The sequence below is a fragment of the Plectrocnemia conspersa genome, unplaced genomic scaffold (assembly GCF_051122295.1).
Source record: "Plectrocnemia conspersa isolate PC_06_02 unplaced genomic scaffold, ASM5112229v1 ptg000006l, whole genome shotgun sequence".
NCBI lineage: Eukaryota > Metazoa > Arthropoda > Insecta > Trichoptera > Polycentropodidae > Plectrocnemia > Plectrocnemia conspersa.
The window spans coordinates 11,752,983-11,772,744 of record NW_028277170.1 but is presented as its reverse complement, the minus strand read 5'-3'; the positions used below and the strand labels follow the sequence as shown (position 1 = coordinate 11,772,744).

Here is a 19,762-nt window from a genome sequence, read left to right as displayed (position 1 = left end):
TATTGGTATCTTCGAAATAAAATCATATCAAAAAAATAATAATGACACAACTGAAATTATTCAAAAAAATAATAATGATACAACTGAAATGTATATAAAATTTATTTATTTTGTAAAAAATATTTTACTGTAAGACAATTTATTTTTAGTTTCACCTTTTCAATAAATAAATGGAAAACTCCTCAATTAATGTTATGTGTTTAAACATACTATGTATCTTACATGTACATATTTAGGGCGAACTTTTGATTCGTTCGCCGACCGATGGTGTCATTCTCCTACCCCTTTTTCGTTGGTTTCAAGGCATGCTTAGTGTTTTAGTGGGAGTGTCGGCGGTGGTAGTGTCTACAATTTTGGACTTGATGTGACGAGAAATCAAGAGCAAGATGGTCAAGTTGTTGGCAACCATCAAAGCCATCATAACGAGGGTTGTTTTCGCGTGCCACGGGGTTATAGCAATTTGGCAGGTGACAATTTTCAAAGGAGACCTCAACTTCTGGTATTTGGCAGTGCCGATCCTGTTTTTGTTCGCCGAAGGTCTCTTTACGTTGACCATAAAGGAGAATCAGGAATGGAAATGGTGAGTTTTTAATACATTTGGATGAGATTACACAGAGTAATAATCGGCTGATATAAATGTTCATTATAAGTAATAAATAAAAATATACATATAAATATAATGTCAAGAATCACAAAGTTCTCTTAAATTTTTAAACCACCAAATGATTCTAAAATATTTTATAACTTTTTGGTGTTGAGTGATTTGTGACCAAGATTTGCAGTATATAGTGTCTGTATACTAATGTTTATCTTTACGAAATTTGATTTAAAAAATGTAAAAGTTTTTAATAGGCTATCATTTTAATTAAGATTCACTCAAGATTTGAAGTATACAATATGATATTACAGTTCTTTGAATTGATTAAGATATAAATTTATAACGTTGGTAAAAAATAGATATTATCATTAAAAAATCCTTGAATTTCCTTTTCTTTATTTTTTATATGTATAGACTATTATATAATTATAACCAATATAATGCCAGTGTATTTAAAAAAGTAATATTAATTTTATTTTGAAACTTTTTCTAATATGTTTATGATTTTATTTTGTGATTTTATTACGTTTTAATCGATGTATTTAAAAGATTTTAAAATCAATAATTATAAAAGTGAAATAATATAAGTAGGCATATAAAATGAATATTTACATATTTTAAATTATTAAATTTTTTCTTGCATTTTATAAATTGCAGGTGTGTACGTTAAAGCTATTGAATAATTTCAAATATTGTATATGTTTATATGTATTGATTTTTATAATTAATATTACAATTATCATAATATAGGACATAATCGATTTGGCAAAAACTTATTTACGCCTTATGAGTTTTAAAGCTAATATCTCGCAATTCTTAAAATGCTACAATAAAAAAATCAATATATTTCTACCAATGTATCATATACTATTCATAGGAATAATGTAATATACATACCTTTTGTTTGAAAGAGTAGTACTTTCGAGCCATATCATAAACATAATTTATATTGACTGTAATAAATCCAGAAGAAAACTATGAAATACTAAGAAACTAAGTACTTTTGATAATAGGCATCAATTTAATATTTTTACTATCAACGAGATATATTATAAATATAATTTTTATGTATTTTATCGGTTGGTTTATTTTATATATCTAATTATGCAAATACAGTTTTTATTCTAGCGTTGAATTTAATAAATATTGAAATATCATTAGTGAAAGCATTGATCTTAAGAACTCATTTCAATGCAAGAGATTGATGAGTTACAAAAAAGAGTTACAGTTTATTATATAAACAGGCGACGAAGTTTAAATGTGAGGTCATGGAAGTTAAAGAATCTTCGTTGGCATGTCGAGTTGTATTATAGTCGGCTGTGATCTCTGTGGATCAGCTGGAGTTTGTCAAGATGTGTTCTCGTAATTTCCGACACGCCTGTGACTCCGTGATGTTTCTTCTTTCTGTAGCGAAATGTCGCATCTTTTATAATGCTGGTTCGAGATAGCTCTGGCGAATCACAGATGAGGATGTTTGCGAGTCATTTGCATCACTTCTTGGATATACCCAAGAAATGTGATAATGATTTAAAAGTAACAGTTCAGATCGCCACTCTGGAAATTAATAACTAAAGAATCGAAGAACAATAGTAATATGCGCAGGGTATTGTAGGGTAGTTTTTTGCCGAAACTTATGGGTAAATTACGTCTAAGGTCGGATGTATTATACTACTAGATGGTCCATGCAATATTTTCAATTATTATTATCCACTTTCAATAAGGGTTGATCTTTCTTTTCTTTTGTTCGAATGGTTTTGGCCTGTAAACAAATTGTGTAGTTAATTGAAAATCAGTTTGAGGTAAAAAAAAACTAAAAAAACCTTCTAAAATTAAGACTGAAGTTAAAAGAAGGGAAGTGCTAATTTAAGGATATTAACCTAAAGATCTAGAATCATTGTCTCTAGAGCAATATGTGCTTTGGCATTTTGTGCTTATGTCTACTAAACTTATTTTTATCGTTTTATAAGGTTTTAAGGGCATGATAAATCGTTGATTAAATATTACAATTTTATGTTCCTCAATTAATATATTATTTAATTTATTAATATTATATTTTAAAACACATTCCTGATTAATTATAATCATAATTAAAAACTATACAATTTGGATACAGACTATGAAAAATGTTTCGTATTGTATAGCTAGAATGAATACCCTTTATTTCTTCTTTGAAATCTTTTGTAGGCTTAGAAAAAGGGTTGGTGTATTTATTTATCTCAACTGCTGTCGAATTTAAGACCGATAAATAGTGACTTCGATACAATTATTTATTGCATAATAATTTCAAAAGATGATTTTTCATCAAAGCATTTTGTCACAATTGCCAGATTTTTTGTGAGATTTAAAAATTGTTCTAACACCCTATTTAGAAAGGACTCGACCCATATTTTCTGATATCACTCAAACATACGGCATATGTTCTAGAGATATCAGGATATTAGAGGGATATCATATATATGTATAGTAATATCTTCAGAGGCGCAGGCACACGAAACGGTGACATTATAATAAAAATATATCTTGCGTCGTTTAACAATATTATAACAAGGTAACCTCTGACACCTGGTTGTAATGATATTTCACAAAGCAACGGGTTAGGAAAATAAGCCATGAATGTGAAATTGTACGTTGAGTGGCTACTCGTTTAATTTTAGGCTCTCGAATCTTTTAACAGTACCTGAATTCGATACTAATTGGTAGTGATGTAAATAGGCAATTGAAAAAGGTACATATTTTAAAAATCGATAGTTTTATTATATTTAACTTGATCTATTGTATTTACACTGCATTTTTTTCCTAGAATCATGCAGATATTATTTCATTTTGCGAACTACACGAATGTATAGAATTTTATACAAATTTGATGTTGTCTATCTGTAATAATTTTCTGTGGAATACAATTGCATATTTAAACAAAAGGTCCGCCACACAATATAAAAATAGTATGTTGAATACGCGGTACGGATATTGCGAGAATTGGACATGTAACAGTAGATATACATAGAAATTATATTTCCTCACTAAACAAAGATATAGCGTCAGATTATTTGCGATATTAATTGCTGTTGATATGTTTGTATTTGCGAGCTATTTGTGACAATTATTGAAATATATGAGCGTACTCATTTGTAGAATATTTGCCGAATATTTTGCTATTAAGTATAGAACAAATTTAAATATGCACGGTATTAAATGTATAATATAAATTAATACAGCGCATTAAAACCACAACTCCGCTTCATATTTTACAGCAGGGGTCGGAAAACAGGTGTAAATTAGAATATGAAAAGCTCGGGTGAAACGAAGGTTCAATAAACATATAAATAAGACTCCAAAACAGTTTACTATTTATTATGAGTGGTTAAATATCAAAGGTAAATTTTTCATAAAATAGTACTGAAATTGCTTGGTTCCAATAATGAAGCACGCATTGTTTTTAATAACAACTTATTGATCATTGATAATAAGAACATAAATTAATTGAATTTTATATATATATATATATATATATATATATATATATATATATATATATATATATATATATATATATATATATATATATATATATATATATATATATATATATATATATATATATATATATATATATATATATATATATATATATATATATATATATATATATAAAAAGGTCATGAATCGCCGCCGCTGGAAACCCGCTACGATTTTAAGTGTTTCTGCGAATCATAGTCATAGTGTCGATACGAAAATGGGTATCGGTGTGACTTGCATTATCCGAATCCGAATCCGGCAAGGGCTTGTTGAATAAAAACGGCCGCGCAACCTTAATGTAAGCAATTTCCTCAGGAAACGGCGAACATTTCATAACGACGGGTCTCACCTAATAATGAATGGCTGTGGAGAATTTTTCGATTTTACCCCCTCCCCCACAACCTATCTACTATTATCTATCGATATGAACTGAAAAGTGCCAACAGCGAGAGTTGGCGGGCTAAATTTAAATATATATGTAAATATATTAAGTAAATGTATAAACTACCCTTAGATTTAGCACACATTTAGATTTATAACTTTTTAATTAAAAAATATTAAGTCAGATCGAAACGAAATTTATGTGTACATATATTGACTTATTCATTTAACGCCTTATTATTAGGCTTTTACAAAGGTAATTTGTAAATTAGATGGGGATAATATTGAGAGGGAGAATATTTTTATTGTGGATTTTCATTTTTAAATTAGACCAGAATTAAATTCGTATGGTGCCTTGTCTGGTCAGTGCTATTGTACTATGTATGCAAGATCTGAATTAATTAATCGGAAGCGTTTGAGATGTATCTATATAGACTAAGAGAGTCTCTAATAACCAAATTATTATTATGGTAGGACAGGAACGAGAACATCTTTCAACCATCAAACAGAGGAAGTTTGAGACTCATGATCCAAGGTACGAAATAAGAGTTTTTATATACCGCAATAATGAGAAAAATTAAAGGAACAAATGGACCGGATGAAAAAAGATTTATTGTTTGCGAAATATACACATATGGACAAGTATGGCAGCAAAAAAAATGTTTTGTGTAGTAAAGGACCGGGAGAGATACTTGGAATTAATCAACAAGGTGGTCGCCAACGTCCGGAATTGCACGTGACACCAGAGAACATCATATATAAGTATAGTTTATTAGTGCAAAATTAATCTCATGCTTTTAATTATTATAACTATTTATTTTGTACGAATTCTAGACATTGATCATAAAAATAATAATGTGGTCACCAGAAACGAGAATTAAATAAATTCAATTTGACTCCAAACTACGTTTGCGTACTACGATTTATCTGATCGATATCGTTTTAGAAGCTGTTTACTTTAATATTGGGAAAACATATTTAATTTTCTAACCCTTTTTAATTTCAAAGTATGCGCTATAATGGAACTGCTAAGCGCTCTGAAGTTACGCAATTATAATTTGACAGCGTCTTAAGTGCCACGTATAACGTTATTGCTGATATTTGTTTTTATTTTACGACCTGGTGTACAAAATAATACAGTATACGTCATTATTACCCGACTAAGCACTAGACACTTTTCACAATTTTCAGATAAACATATTTTTTTGCGAAAATAAAATATGAAAAATGAGCCTGTAAGTCAGTTCACGAGTAGCTAATATATTAAATAATAAAATAAGGCCATTTTCTGATCTGTAAATTATTAAAGTTGGGTATGGTTGTTACAGTCTTATTTCAATCTTTAAGTCTTTTGGTGAGAAGATTTGATAGACGGGATGAGTACGTTGTGAGTGACATCAATAGCCAATTTAATAAGAAGACAAATGGCTTTGCAAGATTTTCTTTGGCTTTACTCTCTCGACGCCATTACTAAACTCCCAAGAAATATAGTATCAAAAATTTAAAAATCGCTATTTTCACTTTAATTTTCTGCAGATATATTTCCTGAATTCAAATTGGAGTTTTAACAGTTTTTTTCGAATCTCAATACAATTGCATAATACTCGATTTTTTTTTAATCCATTCGAATGTACAATTGAGAAACTTTTATTTTACCTTGAATTCTGCAAAATGATGACATGCTAAAAGGCAAATTTGAAGAAAATAGACGAGAGAATTCCCTTAGTGTGTATTTCAGGTGATAAATATAGTCAATTAAGATCATATGTAGGGCATACAAATACCCGGCCTAATTCATTACCCGGTTATACTTGTATTTTTGAGAAAGAACCGGGCACCCGGTTCGGTTCCGGGTAATTTTTGAAAACTATTAAATAAACTACTTTTGTAAGCCGTTAAGATTCCAATTTTTATTATATTTGAATCTTTGATTAAATATGACGTGATATATTTAATTTTACTTTAATAATTATTATAATTTAAAAAAAATAGTTTATTGAAATAAAATCAATATATTATGTAATTATTAATACTTTACTCAATCGAAATATTTTTACATTCCAACGGTATGTACATATGTATATACATATACTTACATACTACATACGTAGAGTACGCTCGGGATAAGGATTCCGGTTTGTTATTGTGTGCGTGAACTGTGTGGCTCAAAACAATTTCGCTCAGAATATTTAATTTTTTTATTTAAAAAGAAAATATATGTTCATTTACCATACATACATCTGAGTTAAGTTGGAAATTTCAACGGACAATTAAAAATATATTATATAATCGAAGAAACCAGACATTGATGTCATTAATTAAATATTTGCAAAATTCAAAATCTTTCACTAGTCAAAAAAATAATGAAGTCTTTAGCTATTCTTCAAAAGCAAAAAGATATAAAATGGGGAAAGAAATTATTCGCAGATTGTTTAATGGCTCGACGACTCTATTAAATCATTAGAATCCATTGAATAAATTAAAAAATTATCATTGGCGCACCGATAAGAATAATAACTTTTTTAAGCCCTACAGAGAATAGTGTAAAAAAACCAACAACGTACGGATTAATAGAAAAATAATTAAAATATTTTAATCTATGGGTAAGAAAATGAATAACTTACAGTGTATATTTGAAGCCTTGATATAAAAAATTTCATTTATAAATAAAAAACAGTGGCACGAGTTTAGTGACCTACCCATGGGACAGTGGGCATATATGGGTTAAACTAATTATATATATCAACACAAAATTATTTAAAATAATCACTAGAGAATCACACTGCACTTTAATGATGAATACCAGCGTCGATGAATCAGCGACTGTCCTTAAAAGAGAAAGCGAGACAACGAAGTACACGCTACATCGCTTCTCTCTTTCATATACATGTACACGCACACAATAACAAACCGGCATCCTTATCCCGAGCGTACTCTACATGTGTAACAGTACAAAACCGAAATATTAATTTTGACACATATTTGGCAATAATAATACAAATTTCACATGAAAAATACAGAGGAAATAAATTTTATTACAATTATAAAAGAGATTAGATGATTGTATTTATTATATGTATCATATGTAGGTAGAGAAACAAAGTATATTTTAGTGATGTTCTCTTTGCAAAAAGTAGTATTTTAAAAACACTAACGAATCTAATGTGTTGTATTTCATTGAACCTCTAATTTTTGAACAAAAATTGTTGGCCACGGAAAATACATAAAAATAATTATACAGGTTTTACAAAACTGGACTTCTTTTGCCAGTGGATTCTAAATTTTTAAAATGTATTTTTAAATTTGATTATTTTTAAATCGGAAGAAAATATTTAAATGAAATAACCGGATACCCGTCGAAAGTTACCCGGTTTTCGGTTTCATGAAAAACATGGCGGGTACCCGGTTTTGGTTCTACCCGGTTCGAAAACCCTAATCATATACTTGGGAATTTATATTTTTATTTGAGTTAAGACATTTCCCAATATGAAATACATAAAATTACAATTTTAGATTGGAATTAAAATATGACCATATGCAATAAATTTTGATGATAGCAAGTAACGAACTTTGAACCTCAGTTCGATGAAATATTTTACATTATTTTTATAAGTAAACTTACTACTAGAAGCACGGAGACACGTATTTTCAGCAACTTGCGATAGATGGCGAAATTCATATTTAATTTGAATAGATAAAATTTGCAAATACGTTTTTTTCCTTTATTTTTTCAAGGTCACTTAAATTTAAATTTTAAAAGATCAGTTAAATATTTATCGCCAAGCTAAAAATATTTCTGATTTGCTCCTTTACAAAAAAGTTCGCGAATCCTTTTTTACATCATTAACCAATTAAAAATATATTATTAATAATAATAAATTGTACATATTATATTGCAGAAATTATTGAGGTTAAAACATTAATAAAATTAAGGAGTTTATTTTGTTCACTAAAATTTATATTCATTTTAATACAAATATAAAAGTAACTTTAGTATATATTTTAATCTAACATGTAGTATTTAAAAAATGTGATACCATTAAAAAATAATTTGACGAAGCCAACGATAGAGGAAGGACTCATTACTGTATGATAAACTTTGTGAGTTTAAAATTAATTATTCATTCTATATAAATATTTAATTTTTCAGGTTAACTTGATAAGTACTTAATAAACGTATTTTTAATTTAGTCCAAGATATCATATAAAATATAGAATACAACAACAATATTTAATTAAAGTTAAAATCGTTTCATTGGTAATGCACATACATATATTGAAAAATCAGAACATATATTTTATTGAATCACTGTTGTTATTTAAAATTCTACATGTTTCGTTATTATATCGTGAAAGATATTTTTGGGGTCTCGCAGTAATTTAACCAATTAATGCATGAACATGCAAACAAACGTATTCACATCATTACTATATCTGCAGTACATAATATGTACATACTAAGTAATTGGAGGGCTTTATAATCAGGCATAGATTTCAGATGTGATTTTGATTGCTTCGAATATATTCATTAGTTTTATCACTGTGATTTACTTCCTAAAGTAATATATATATATATATAATAAATACTGCATATAAGACATCACATAAATATTAAAAAATGTATACATTTTTAAAATTATAGCCTTAATGTATAAATGTGTTTCTGTATTCCATTATTAATATCAGTTTTAAAAAATTTGGTTTCTGCGGATTGTCCTTGGAATTTCATTATTTAAATTCACACCTCTTCACCGAAATATTCAGATCGGTCATCGTTCCTTCGGCATGGATGTTTTTTTTTGTATTCTATTTACACTTACATCCACGATAAAATACATATTTTTCGATTTTGTATGTAAGTACAATGTTTTCTACAATTATAATTTTAATTAATAATAGAATTATCTACAAATATATCTTATAATTGTTCTAAGTTAATTCTCTACTCTGTAAATCGTATCGCTTTGTATGAACGGTGTATAATAATACAGATAAACAAAGGAAATATATTTAATTATAATAATAAACAATATTAAAAATAAAAATTGACTTTGCTACTTTGCTTTCCGAGGCACCGGTAATGCGTTCTGTTGTTTCGACCAATGAAAAATAAGCATTCAAATATAAAACAAGATGGCCGACAGTACCGTGACAACAGTTTTAAATAATTGTTATTTATTAATAAAATTTTGCTACGCGACAATAATTTTCATTAATTCGTCATTTGACTGAATATAAATAATCGAATTGCAAATTATCTAGGTGTGTTATAGCCATTAAAATTAAATACATACATAATGTGTTGAGGATTAGAAGAATATATTGATTAAACTAGATAAACAACGATAAAACAACCTTCGTAATGAAGTCTTCAAATTTTGAATTACCAGCGACGGGCTCCAAGGCCGAAAAGTGAGCTTATCATTTTATAATACATACAAATTATCATTGTTTCTGATTTAATGCACATATTCGTTAGATTTTAAGAATTGAAAATAAACCAGGTACGTTTTAAACGTTAAAGTATAATTATCTTTAGTATGTATGTGGATTGAAAGTTAATGTTTGACAATGTTGACAGCTTATTAATGTGTAGTTTCTTGGGTGTTATCAAATAGACGACATTTTACAATGATTATCAATATGTGATTGTATACCTGGAATAATTGATAAGCAAAATATCTAAGAGTGGGTTATTTTTAATTCTGATGTGACAAAATATGTATATGTCATGGTTCTTATTCAATTTTTGTTCTGTGCCATCATACCTCTTTCGGAATAGCCAAATTCAAGATATTCAGTTACATCAAACTTATGTAGTATGTTCCTTATAAAATGATAATACTTGCTGACAGTGACTTCAACATGAGAAGATTCACTCTTTGTTTATATATACCAATTCTACGTTGTAGCCATATAGGTCATCAAATTGTTTCATTATTGCTTCTGAAAAATAATTACAAACAATAAGACCTTTATCAAGAGTTAAACATTGAACACATTATTACTACTAATATAATCCATAAATTAAATTTCAATGACAACCGAAGATCAAAATTTACGGAAGTTACTGTAGAGGAATAAACACGTAGATTGGCATCACTTCTTAAACTGATTAGTTGTATATCGTATTTTAATTGTTTGCCATACGTAAATGTTATTAGATCTCTCATTGCTTCTAAAAATGAACTATAAACGATACTATATAGTGGGTAAAATGTTACTTATGTTTTCACTAATATTAGATTTTTATTATTACTACCATTGTGCTATGTTTAATTAGCTTTGACATGTATATCTTTAATTGCCAAATCACTGCTGTTTGTCTTTTAATATTAGATCCTAGAAAGTCAATAAAGTAATTTTGTTAGAATAGCCGTGATATATTATTCATATAACCAAAAACTTTCTGGTAATTTAAACTTTTGTTTATATTATTTATAATTAAAAGTGCTACAGTATTTTGAATCATCTTCAACTAACACATTGTAAGAAAAATGCTGTGATTTTAAAATATTTCATTGTTTATTGAATCGCACTAAGCTATATCCCGGCGCACGCTTGACAGATCACGAAAGTGTCATATGTGAGCAAATCCCGGGTATTGGCGCACTTGAAAAGGAACGACGCAATTGATTTTATAGATTCAAATTGTTAAACACATATGAAAATATGTATAAAAATCATCAAATTAAAAAAATATTTTTTTTTAATATGTTTAGTTTATACGGGATTTAAAATATAATTTAAATAATGTGAATTTGTATTAGCTTCTCTATACAGAAAAAAATATGTACTTACATTTTGGCGAACGTTAGCAATTTAAAGAGAATTTTTAAAATTTCGCTTGAAAAAACATTTTCAATAAAAAGAGACAAAGTTTCAAAATAAATACTATTCATTAACAACCGACTGCTAAACACATAATGTTGCAAAAAAATCTTTTACTGACGCCTATGAAAAGAAGCTACACAAAATTGTATAACAATAATTTAAATATTTTTTAATTTATAAAGTTTCAGAATAAAATTTCAAGATTTATTCAAAATATTTTTTCAACATTAAAAATATTTTTTATTTTTATTAAATATTCTTAATTTATTATAGATTTTAAATATGTTTGGTTTATTATTAATTTTAAGCCGTAGCTATAAATAAAAGTTACGTCTGCAATATTATTTATTATATTGTTATTTATTAAATTATTTATTTTTATTGTGCTTAAGGTTCTGTCCGTCAGTTTTCATATATTTGGGAAGCGTGGTGCCGGCAATATGGCTCTTAGAACTACATAAAGTCGAGAAGAGACTTCAGGCTAGGGAAGATTTCAATCTGACGGCCGCAACTGGTATTGACTTCAAAGACTTGAATAAAATGCTTGGGGTAATGCTAATCTTATCCAAAATACCTGTCCATACAAATATGTAAGATATTTAAGATATAAATATAACAGTACATAATTAACAACGCTTTTTATTGTAATTTTCAGGGTAAAGTTCACATACCGGATATACCATTCAACACTGAGACTTGGGTGACGCTAATAGAACAATTCTTGATGTTGACATTAATCGTTGGAAGGTGGTTATTGCCCAAAGGCGATTTGACTAGAGATCAACTAAGCCAACTACTGCTTGTGTATATAGGTATAGTATTTATTATTATTTAATTTAATTTATTGTTTGATAAAAATATCTACGACTTACGTCCTAACTGAGTATTTACCCAAAAATATTGGATGACTTCAGCATAACTTAATCATTTTAAGAGACAAATAAGGAATACCAGACATATTCCTTATTTGTAGATAAAATTTGCCCAAAAGATAGATGATTTACGGTATAATTCTGTCGAGTTTTTTAAGCTATCGAATTCTTTAAAACTGATAAAGTGTCCTCGTAAAAAGGATTAATATATAATATGTGCATATATGTGTAAATATAATAATAAATATAAATAAAGTAATTCAAAATAATGTACATATTAAATAAATATGTGAAAAACATCCAGTGAATGGCAGTCGGAGAACTTTCCTAGAGCCCCAACCCTGCTCGAACGTCACTTCCGATTTATCGACGAAAATATTTCTATTTCAAACACATCCGGCAAAACTGCAAGGAAATCTGGAAAATGTGGCAACGTGACACATGGCGATAATGAAAAGTAATCGATTGTCGATCGAACATCTCTATAACGATTTTCTCTAAAAAGAGCTCACTCAGGTGAGAGACTTGCCTCAGGCGAACGATGAAAAGGGCGCTAAAGTGAATTGAAAAAATTAAAATAATTGACGGAATAAAAAGACATTAGAAATTTGCGAGTTTATGAATTTTATTTTTGTAACAAAAATTACAAGAAGGCCTCTCAAATTTTTTGGCATACAAGCCAAAATTTTCTGGTTATGTATTGGCTATATTTTGTGAATGCTTTTGCTATCTGTAATTGAAACGAGTTGCTAAAAGTATTTTAAATTTAAGAACTACGGCTTTGAACCCTTACGCCTTTCGTATTTTTCCGTCAGTCCAACGGAGCCCTTATTTTTTCATTTAAACATTTTTCGAATACAGTCAGTTCTCGAGTTACGACGGGGTTCCGTTCCACCACATTGGTCGTAACTCGAAAATAATACAAAAAAAATATTTAAAAACAATGCATACATGCGAAATACAAAAAACACTTTTATTGCTGACTTCAAGTTGTTAACTAAATACTTTTTAGCAAATATCTACATAAATAATTTATTTATAAGAATTGATCTTGAGTATTTTTATCATCTGTGCTACTGATATCCATTGTTAATTCTTGAGATTTTTCAGCGAGTGCAGTGATAGTGCTTGTTTTTCTTAAAAAAACGTCCAGGTTTGTTTGTACATTTTGTTGTTTCTTTTCTCTATAAATTTCATAATAACACGCAAGTGCTTGCTGAATAAGGCCGTGTACCCTCGAAGATCTATCGATGTCTTTGTCCATATTTTCAATTTTTTTAATAGCATCATTGATTTGGCTAAAAGCTGCAGCCATGTCTTTTAACACAAATTTTTTTGGTGGTTCTTCGAGTTCATCTAATTCTTTTAGCTCCATTACATTTTTTTCTGCAACTCGTTGTTCCTCAATCTCAATCATATCTTGGTTTGTGAGTTCCTCAATATCATTTTCCAAAAGATGAATTACATCTTCATTATCAACTTCCAGATTAAGTTGTTGAGCACATTTTACAATAATATTTGCTATCTCATCTATTTCCCCTTCTTTATTAAAATACATATTGTCATTATATCTTTTTAAGAGTTTGTTCCATATGCCGTTCATACAATTCATCGTTACTTTGGACCATCCTTTTGAGATATTGTTTATTGCATGAAAGATGTAATTTTTCCAAAATTCTCTCAATGTCTGATGTTTGTCTGTTCCTGCAATTGCTTGGACAAAAGTGATTCTTAAATAATGGGCTTTGAAGTTAGCAATACCCCCTTGATCCATCGGCTGTAGAATGCTGGTGGTGTTTGGAGGTAAATAAACCACTTTTATATTTGGATGTGATTCCCCTAAGTGTGGAGGATGGCCTGGAGCATTGTCAAGAATCAATAAAATTTTAAAGGCTATGTCGTTCTCATCACAGTTCTTCTTTACTTCTGGAATGAAACAGTTATCAAACCAGTCTTGAAATTATGTATATGACATAAAAAAAAAAAAATTTTACAACTTTTTTTTCGTCGTAACTCCGAATGGTCGTAACTCGAGAACTGCCTGTACACATATAAATCAAAATTATTCCTTTGATTATTTTTTTTTTTGTAATATCAATAAATATGTTTTTTTTTTAATTATTGAAAGTATAAAAAACTACATAGGGGCGAAAATTTCCCTTTTATTTCAGATGACAATATTTCTAGTTCCGGCCCTAAAAGAGAATGAATCTGAATTTATGCGATTACTCCGAATTTTTTTATCAGCATATAAAATATATTCGAGTTAATAAAATCGTTGATAAAGAGCAAAAAGTGCAGAGAACTTTATTTACTTCAGAATGAGAGAAGTACACAACAGAGCGGCGATTACAGCTCACATACTAACAGCGGCGATTTAAGTAATTCGAAAGAGCAGAAATTAACTAACTTCCGAAGTTGTAGCTCATAGTCAACTTTATCGAATGCTTTTTAAAAATCAGTATAGACTATATCGACCTTTGACACGAAGATGAAAATCATGCTGTTGGTACACTAGCGCTTGCTGACTGTGATTGTGGATATGTATGTGTATAAATATGTCAAACAACAATCGATACACGATTTATCACCTTTTTGGGGATCTGGGTGATCTACACTAATCTGGAAACGATGAAATAATAACAAGCACAATATTTTTATAAACATTTTTAAAAGTTTGTGTAGACAACATTGACATGAATTTAATACTCTAGGGATTTTTTCACCGCCTTTGAAAGACACAAGAGATTAGTGATCGTGGAATGAAAGAAATTATTAGCAGAACTGTATACTACTGGAAGCTCTGAGTGCGCTGGGTATCGAAAAAGAGAGCAGGTTCAAGACTTGCATTGAAGTATGTGGTGGCTACATAATCCAATCCTGCATAATTTAAATATAAATGATTCATGAAAATATTGAAAAATAATACAGCAATTATGGAAAAAAATAAAGAGTTAATTAAAACATCGCTTACGAGTACATGTTACCTACATGAGCATTAATGAGCACAATAAAAATAAAAAACTTGGAATATTGTATAGGTTACAGTGATGTTAATGTAGAATTACAAAATAACACATAAAAGAGCACTGTATTGAATAATGCTATAGTTTATAAATAACGTTAAGGGTGTCATATCTCGCGTTAGATAGCTTGTCTCACCAGAACACCAATTATGCACAGATATGGCAAAAATTCTAAAAGTTTTGAAACCTATAAAATTAGCTGTCGAAGCACTTTGTCTACGTGATGCTAACTTGTGCTCAGTCGATGCCATTTTAAAATTCATATTCCGACGATTGCGCGACTTGCAATTCACGCTAAGCGAATAAATAATAATTGCTCTTAAAAGCACCTAGAGAAACGAATACGAAAATATTACACTGATGTCTTTAAATTATTATTACTTTTCAATTCAATAAATTAATATCTTAACGATTTCAAGATTACAGTTACATCTTTAAACTCTTTGAATCTTAAATTGTGGAGGCTAACCGTGTTCTTAATAGCAATTTGCTTGTGTACTAAATTAGGTCAAGATTGAATAAAGAAACGCGAAGTATTATTCATAGTAAAATTTTCCCCTTTTATAATATTGTTTGCCAATGTTACATTTTAATTGACTTTTAAATAAATGTTATTTTAATTGTACAATAAAAAATAGTATCTAACTTTTTTTAGTCAAGGATTTTTTGCTCTCTAATAGTAATTACTTAAAAATCTATATATGTATATATTTATATATTTTAGATTTCTCGTAGATTTTTTTAACGAAATTTGGTAGCGTTAATTTTTATGAGGGTTAATAGTTGTTGTTTCTTTAGGGACTGCTGCCGACATAATTGAGTTCTTTGACTCTTTCAAAGATGACAAGATCGTCTCGGAGCCTCTTCTTGTGATGCTCACATTGGCCATATGGTCTTGGAGCCTCTTGCAGTTCACGGTTGTGTTGACGGCCACCAAATCTAGAAAATCAAGAGTTAGTTCTAACGGGAGTATAGTTAAAAAGTAAGATATTATTACTAAAATAATTTTAAGAAAGATTTTATGTTTTATAAAGTATCATTAATTTAACTTTATACGCTATTTTATTATTTTAATCAGAAACTTTACCAGTGTTTTTATGATTTAATCATAAATTGTGATGCTTTCTAAGTATTTATTTTTCTTTGTTTCTTTTTAGATTTTATCCACTATAGAAATTCTCAACTTTCAAATATAGTGCTATTCAAATGGTATTTTACAAATAACCAAGTAAAACGTGTTTATTTATTAAACGCCTTTTTATGGTGCTTTACAAAAAAATATAATTATATCTATTAATACATTTAACATATTACGTGCTCCTTTTTATTTGTATTGATTTCGATTTTATTGTAACGCGGCGACTATTTCATTGTCTTTGAAATCTATAAAAAAAATCTTTTTAAATGTTCATTACAATTAAAATATACATTTTCACTGTTTAAAACGATAATGTTATGATAATAAAGATCTATGTATACAATCAAAATAAGTCTCTTTACAAACATTTTTAATCGTATTATAATAAATAATATTACACGATTGCGCCATACACACATGTGAATATAGACTCGCAAACGCACACGTGCACGTACGCTCGATCAAAATGCGTAGGGCTGGCACAAACAATTATCTGTTTTTATTACTCATGCTTAAACGTCTGGAGTATTTTCTATGCTAAAAAGTTGGTGAATCGGAAACTTTTTTATATTTAAAAAAGTAATAAAATAGTATGTTTTTTTAAAAGCAACTGATTTTTTTGGGCAAAAGTAATAAAAATACTGACCAACGTTTTGAACAAATCTGACACATTTCTCTTTACAGTATCTAATATGTTTTTTAATTCACAGGTAGTTCTTAAGAAACAACATTTGGCATAATCAATACTTGGATAGGTGACACGTACCTATATTTTTGATAAACGGTTATGGTTTGCAACGATAAAACACACATTTCACAAAAACTTTTGTGTTCTTTTAAATTCTATTATTTATTGTATTTATTATTCAGAATCGAAATTTTACTAAAATTGAGTATGCTATTTCTTAAAATGAACATAAGCAATCTGTGTAAAGATATACTGTAACACATAAACACTAACATGATATAAAAATATATAGGTCCACCATATACGAGAAAATCTGAATAGCACTGACTCTGAAAGTCTGAATAGCACTGACTTTTCATCTGTAGTGTAATTTTTATTTATGGGTTTATGCTTATTGTGAAGTACCATTTAATAAATGTTATAAATATAAATAAAATTATTCTTATTATGATAGTACTTTTTGGTTATATCAATATTTTTATTGCTTTCAGTGGAACTACAGAAACATGCTGTTGTTCAATCGACGTATGTGCTATTGTGATGAACATAGCATTACAAGACGCGCCCTTTCTAACCTTCAGATTACTGATTATAATACATTACGGTATTGTTAGCTATATGAACGTGTTCTTCACCTGCAAAAATACTCTGGTATTTGCCTTTCTAAATAAAAATTTATAGTTTTATTAAATATGATTTTTAGCACTAAAACTAATACGGAGGTGGGTAGATAGATTCGTGGAATCGAGCTGAAGAAAATTATTCATGTTTATATTGTAGATAGCATCTCATTAAAGTGCGAGAAGTAGAGTTTTGCAACAATAAGCTAAGTCGTCAATTCGGATTTGAAAGTGCATAATGAAAAGTTTTAATTGGAAACTGTCGTCAAGTGTCACACTAAAGAAGGGAAATTACTGAAAATGTTATTTTAAAACAATGCTATACAGATAAGTTGCATGGGACGTTTAAATATGAGTATTTGAAAGGTCTATGATGTTTCATCGCTAGCTCCGCTGAAAATATATAAATTTGCAATATTTTATTTTTACTTTCACACTACATTTTATTTTACTTTTAAACAAATAATTTTCATTTATAATAAATATATCGCACAAATGGTATTTCACTATAAATAATTATATATCTATAATCAAACCAAAGTGAAATTAATTAACAACAATTTAAAAAAGCTTGTTATAAAATGTATTAAAATGGTAAAAATATGATATTGCAAATTTACATGAAAACAAATATTGTTGACGCAACGATAGTTAAAAAAATATATATTGGGTTATCCAATTGAGCATTTTAAATTATATGGGCATCTTGAGATAACAAGAGTTTAAGATAAAAATGTGAATGCTCACCCCGCTTCAGAAGTAACGACGTGTTGCTGAGTCGTGTAAATTTGCGTATCTTTCAGACAAAAATCTCACGCCCACTCCCGGGATATCGAGGTGATGAGTACATAATTGAAGAGTACTATGCTAATACACATACATATACATATGTCGAGTAAAAATGCTATCAAAGAAAAACGCAGCGAAAAATTGTAAACGTGGTTCAACACCGAGACAAGAGCTATACAGCAGTTCTAAAAATTGATTGCCTACCTCACAGTCTAGACTAGGCTTTAAGTGATATTTCTTATTTCTAAATATAAGAAAAGACAAGCAAATGAAAAATTCTCATATTTAAATTTGGTAAAAAATATATCTAATAAATGTGAATAAATTAAAAATAGAAATTATTCAATTTGCTATTACTTTCTTCTAACCTCGAACTCATTTACTGCTCCAGTACTTACATTTTATATTAATAATTATTACTTTTTTTAAGGTTATCTTATTACAAATATATCGTCTTTATGTGGTCCACTCGGAAACTAACAAGAGTAAAAATAAAAAGTCTTCTAAAAAGGCGGATAAAAAGGGTCGATCGACTAAATCTTCCAGAAGTAAAAAGTCTAAAAAACATGTGAAGCGTGGAGATTCTTTGGAATTGAAGCAAACTAATCACAAATCTGGTTTAGAAGTAGGAAACATTGCTATAATATCAGATCCGAAAGATATTCATAAGCTGAATAATAAGAAGAACATTAAAATAAAGTATACACTGAAAATACTATTACATATTTAATTTATTCTTATAATAAATATCAACAATTTCAGAGCTTTCATCTGCAAAAATAAAGACATGCTTAGGGAGTTTGAAGTTTTGAGAGCGTGGACCGAAAATGAAATTTCTAATTGTACATCTGAAGATATGGATAGGTAATATTGTTTTTTAGTGTATATTTAAAAAATACTGAATCTAATATTTTGTATTATTATAGAGAAAAGTCTAAGTCCAAGAGTGATAAGTTGAAGCAGAAGAAAAACGTAGAAGCATCGTCGAGTCGTAAGCAAAAGTCTGAAGATAAGCACGATAAGAAGAGCAAGCCGTCATCTTTAGAGAAGAAAAGCGAAGGTAAGTCGAAGAAAAAGAAAAGGGACAAGGACGCGGAGATATACACAGAGTCTAGCGCGTCTTCTTCTGAAGAAGACGCTTCAGATCGTGGAAACGAATCAGGAGATGATACAAGTGGCAGCAGCTCTTCAGACGCCAACGATTGACAGTTTTGGAGTTCGATGTTTGTGTACGCCTTGGCCTTTGGCATCGTATGCCTCTGTCTGTATTTCATCTTCTCTTCGAACATATTCAGGAATA

At 28.9% G+C, this 19,762-nt stretch overlaps 1 protein-coding gene across 1 annotated transcript; it reads left to right on the top strand.

Annotated features, from left to right (window-relative positions):
- Positions 1-386: 386 nt before the first annotated feature.
- On the top strand, positions 387-19,668 carry LOC148234240 (transmembrane protein 26). Its single transcript, XM_088188384.1, has 8 exons — positions 387-580; positions 11,722-11,843; positions 11,992-12,141; positions 16,026-16,209; positions 17,545-17,704; positions 18,893-19,161; positions 19,225-19,326; positions 19,389-19,668. The coding sequence occupies exons 1-8, from the start codon at positions 387-389 to the stop codon at positions 19,666-19,668; spliced, it is 1,461 nt and encodes a 486-aa protein (XP_088044510.1).
- Positions 19,669-19,762: the final 94 nt, after the last annotated feature.

What these genes read in the sequence shown, in the direction of transcription:
- LOC148234240 (XM_088188384.1), top strand. Translation starts at nt 387, where the DNA reads ATGGTCAAGTTGTTGGCAACCATCAAAGCCATCATAACGAGGGTTGTT. An exon ending in TCACCTGCAAAAATACTCTG is followed by an intron (nt 17,705 to 18,892) that starts GTATTTGCCTTT and finishes ACTTTTTTTAAG; the next exon opens with GTTATCTTATTACAAATATA. An exon ending in ACATCTGAAGATATGGATAG is followed by an intron (nt 19,327 to 19,388) that starts GTAATATTGTTT and finishes GTATTATTATAG; the next exon opens with AGAAAAGTCTAAGTCCAAGA.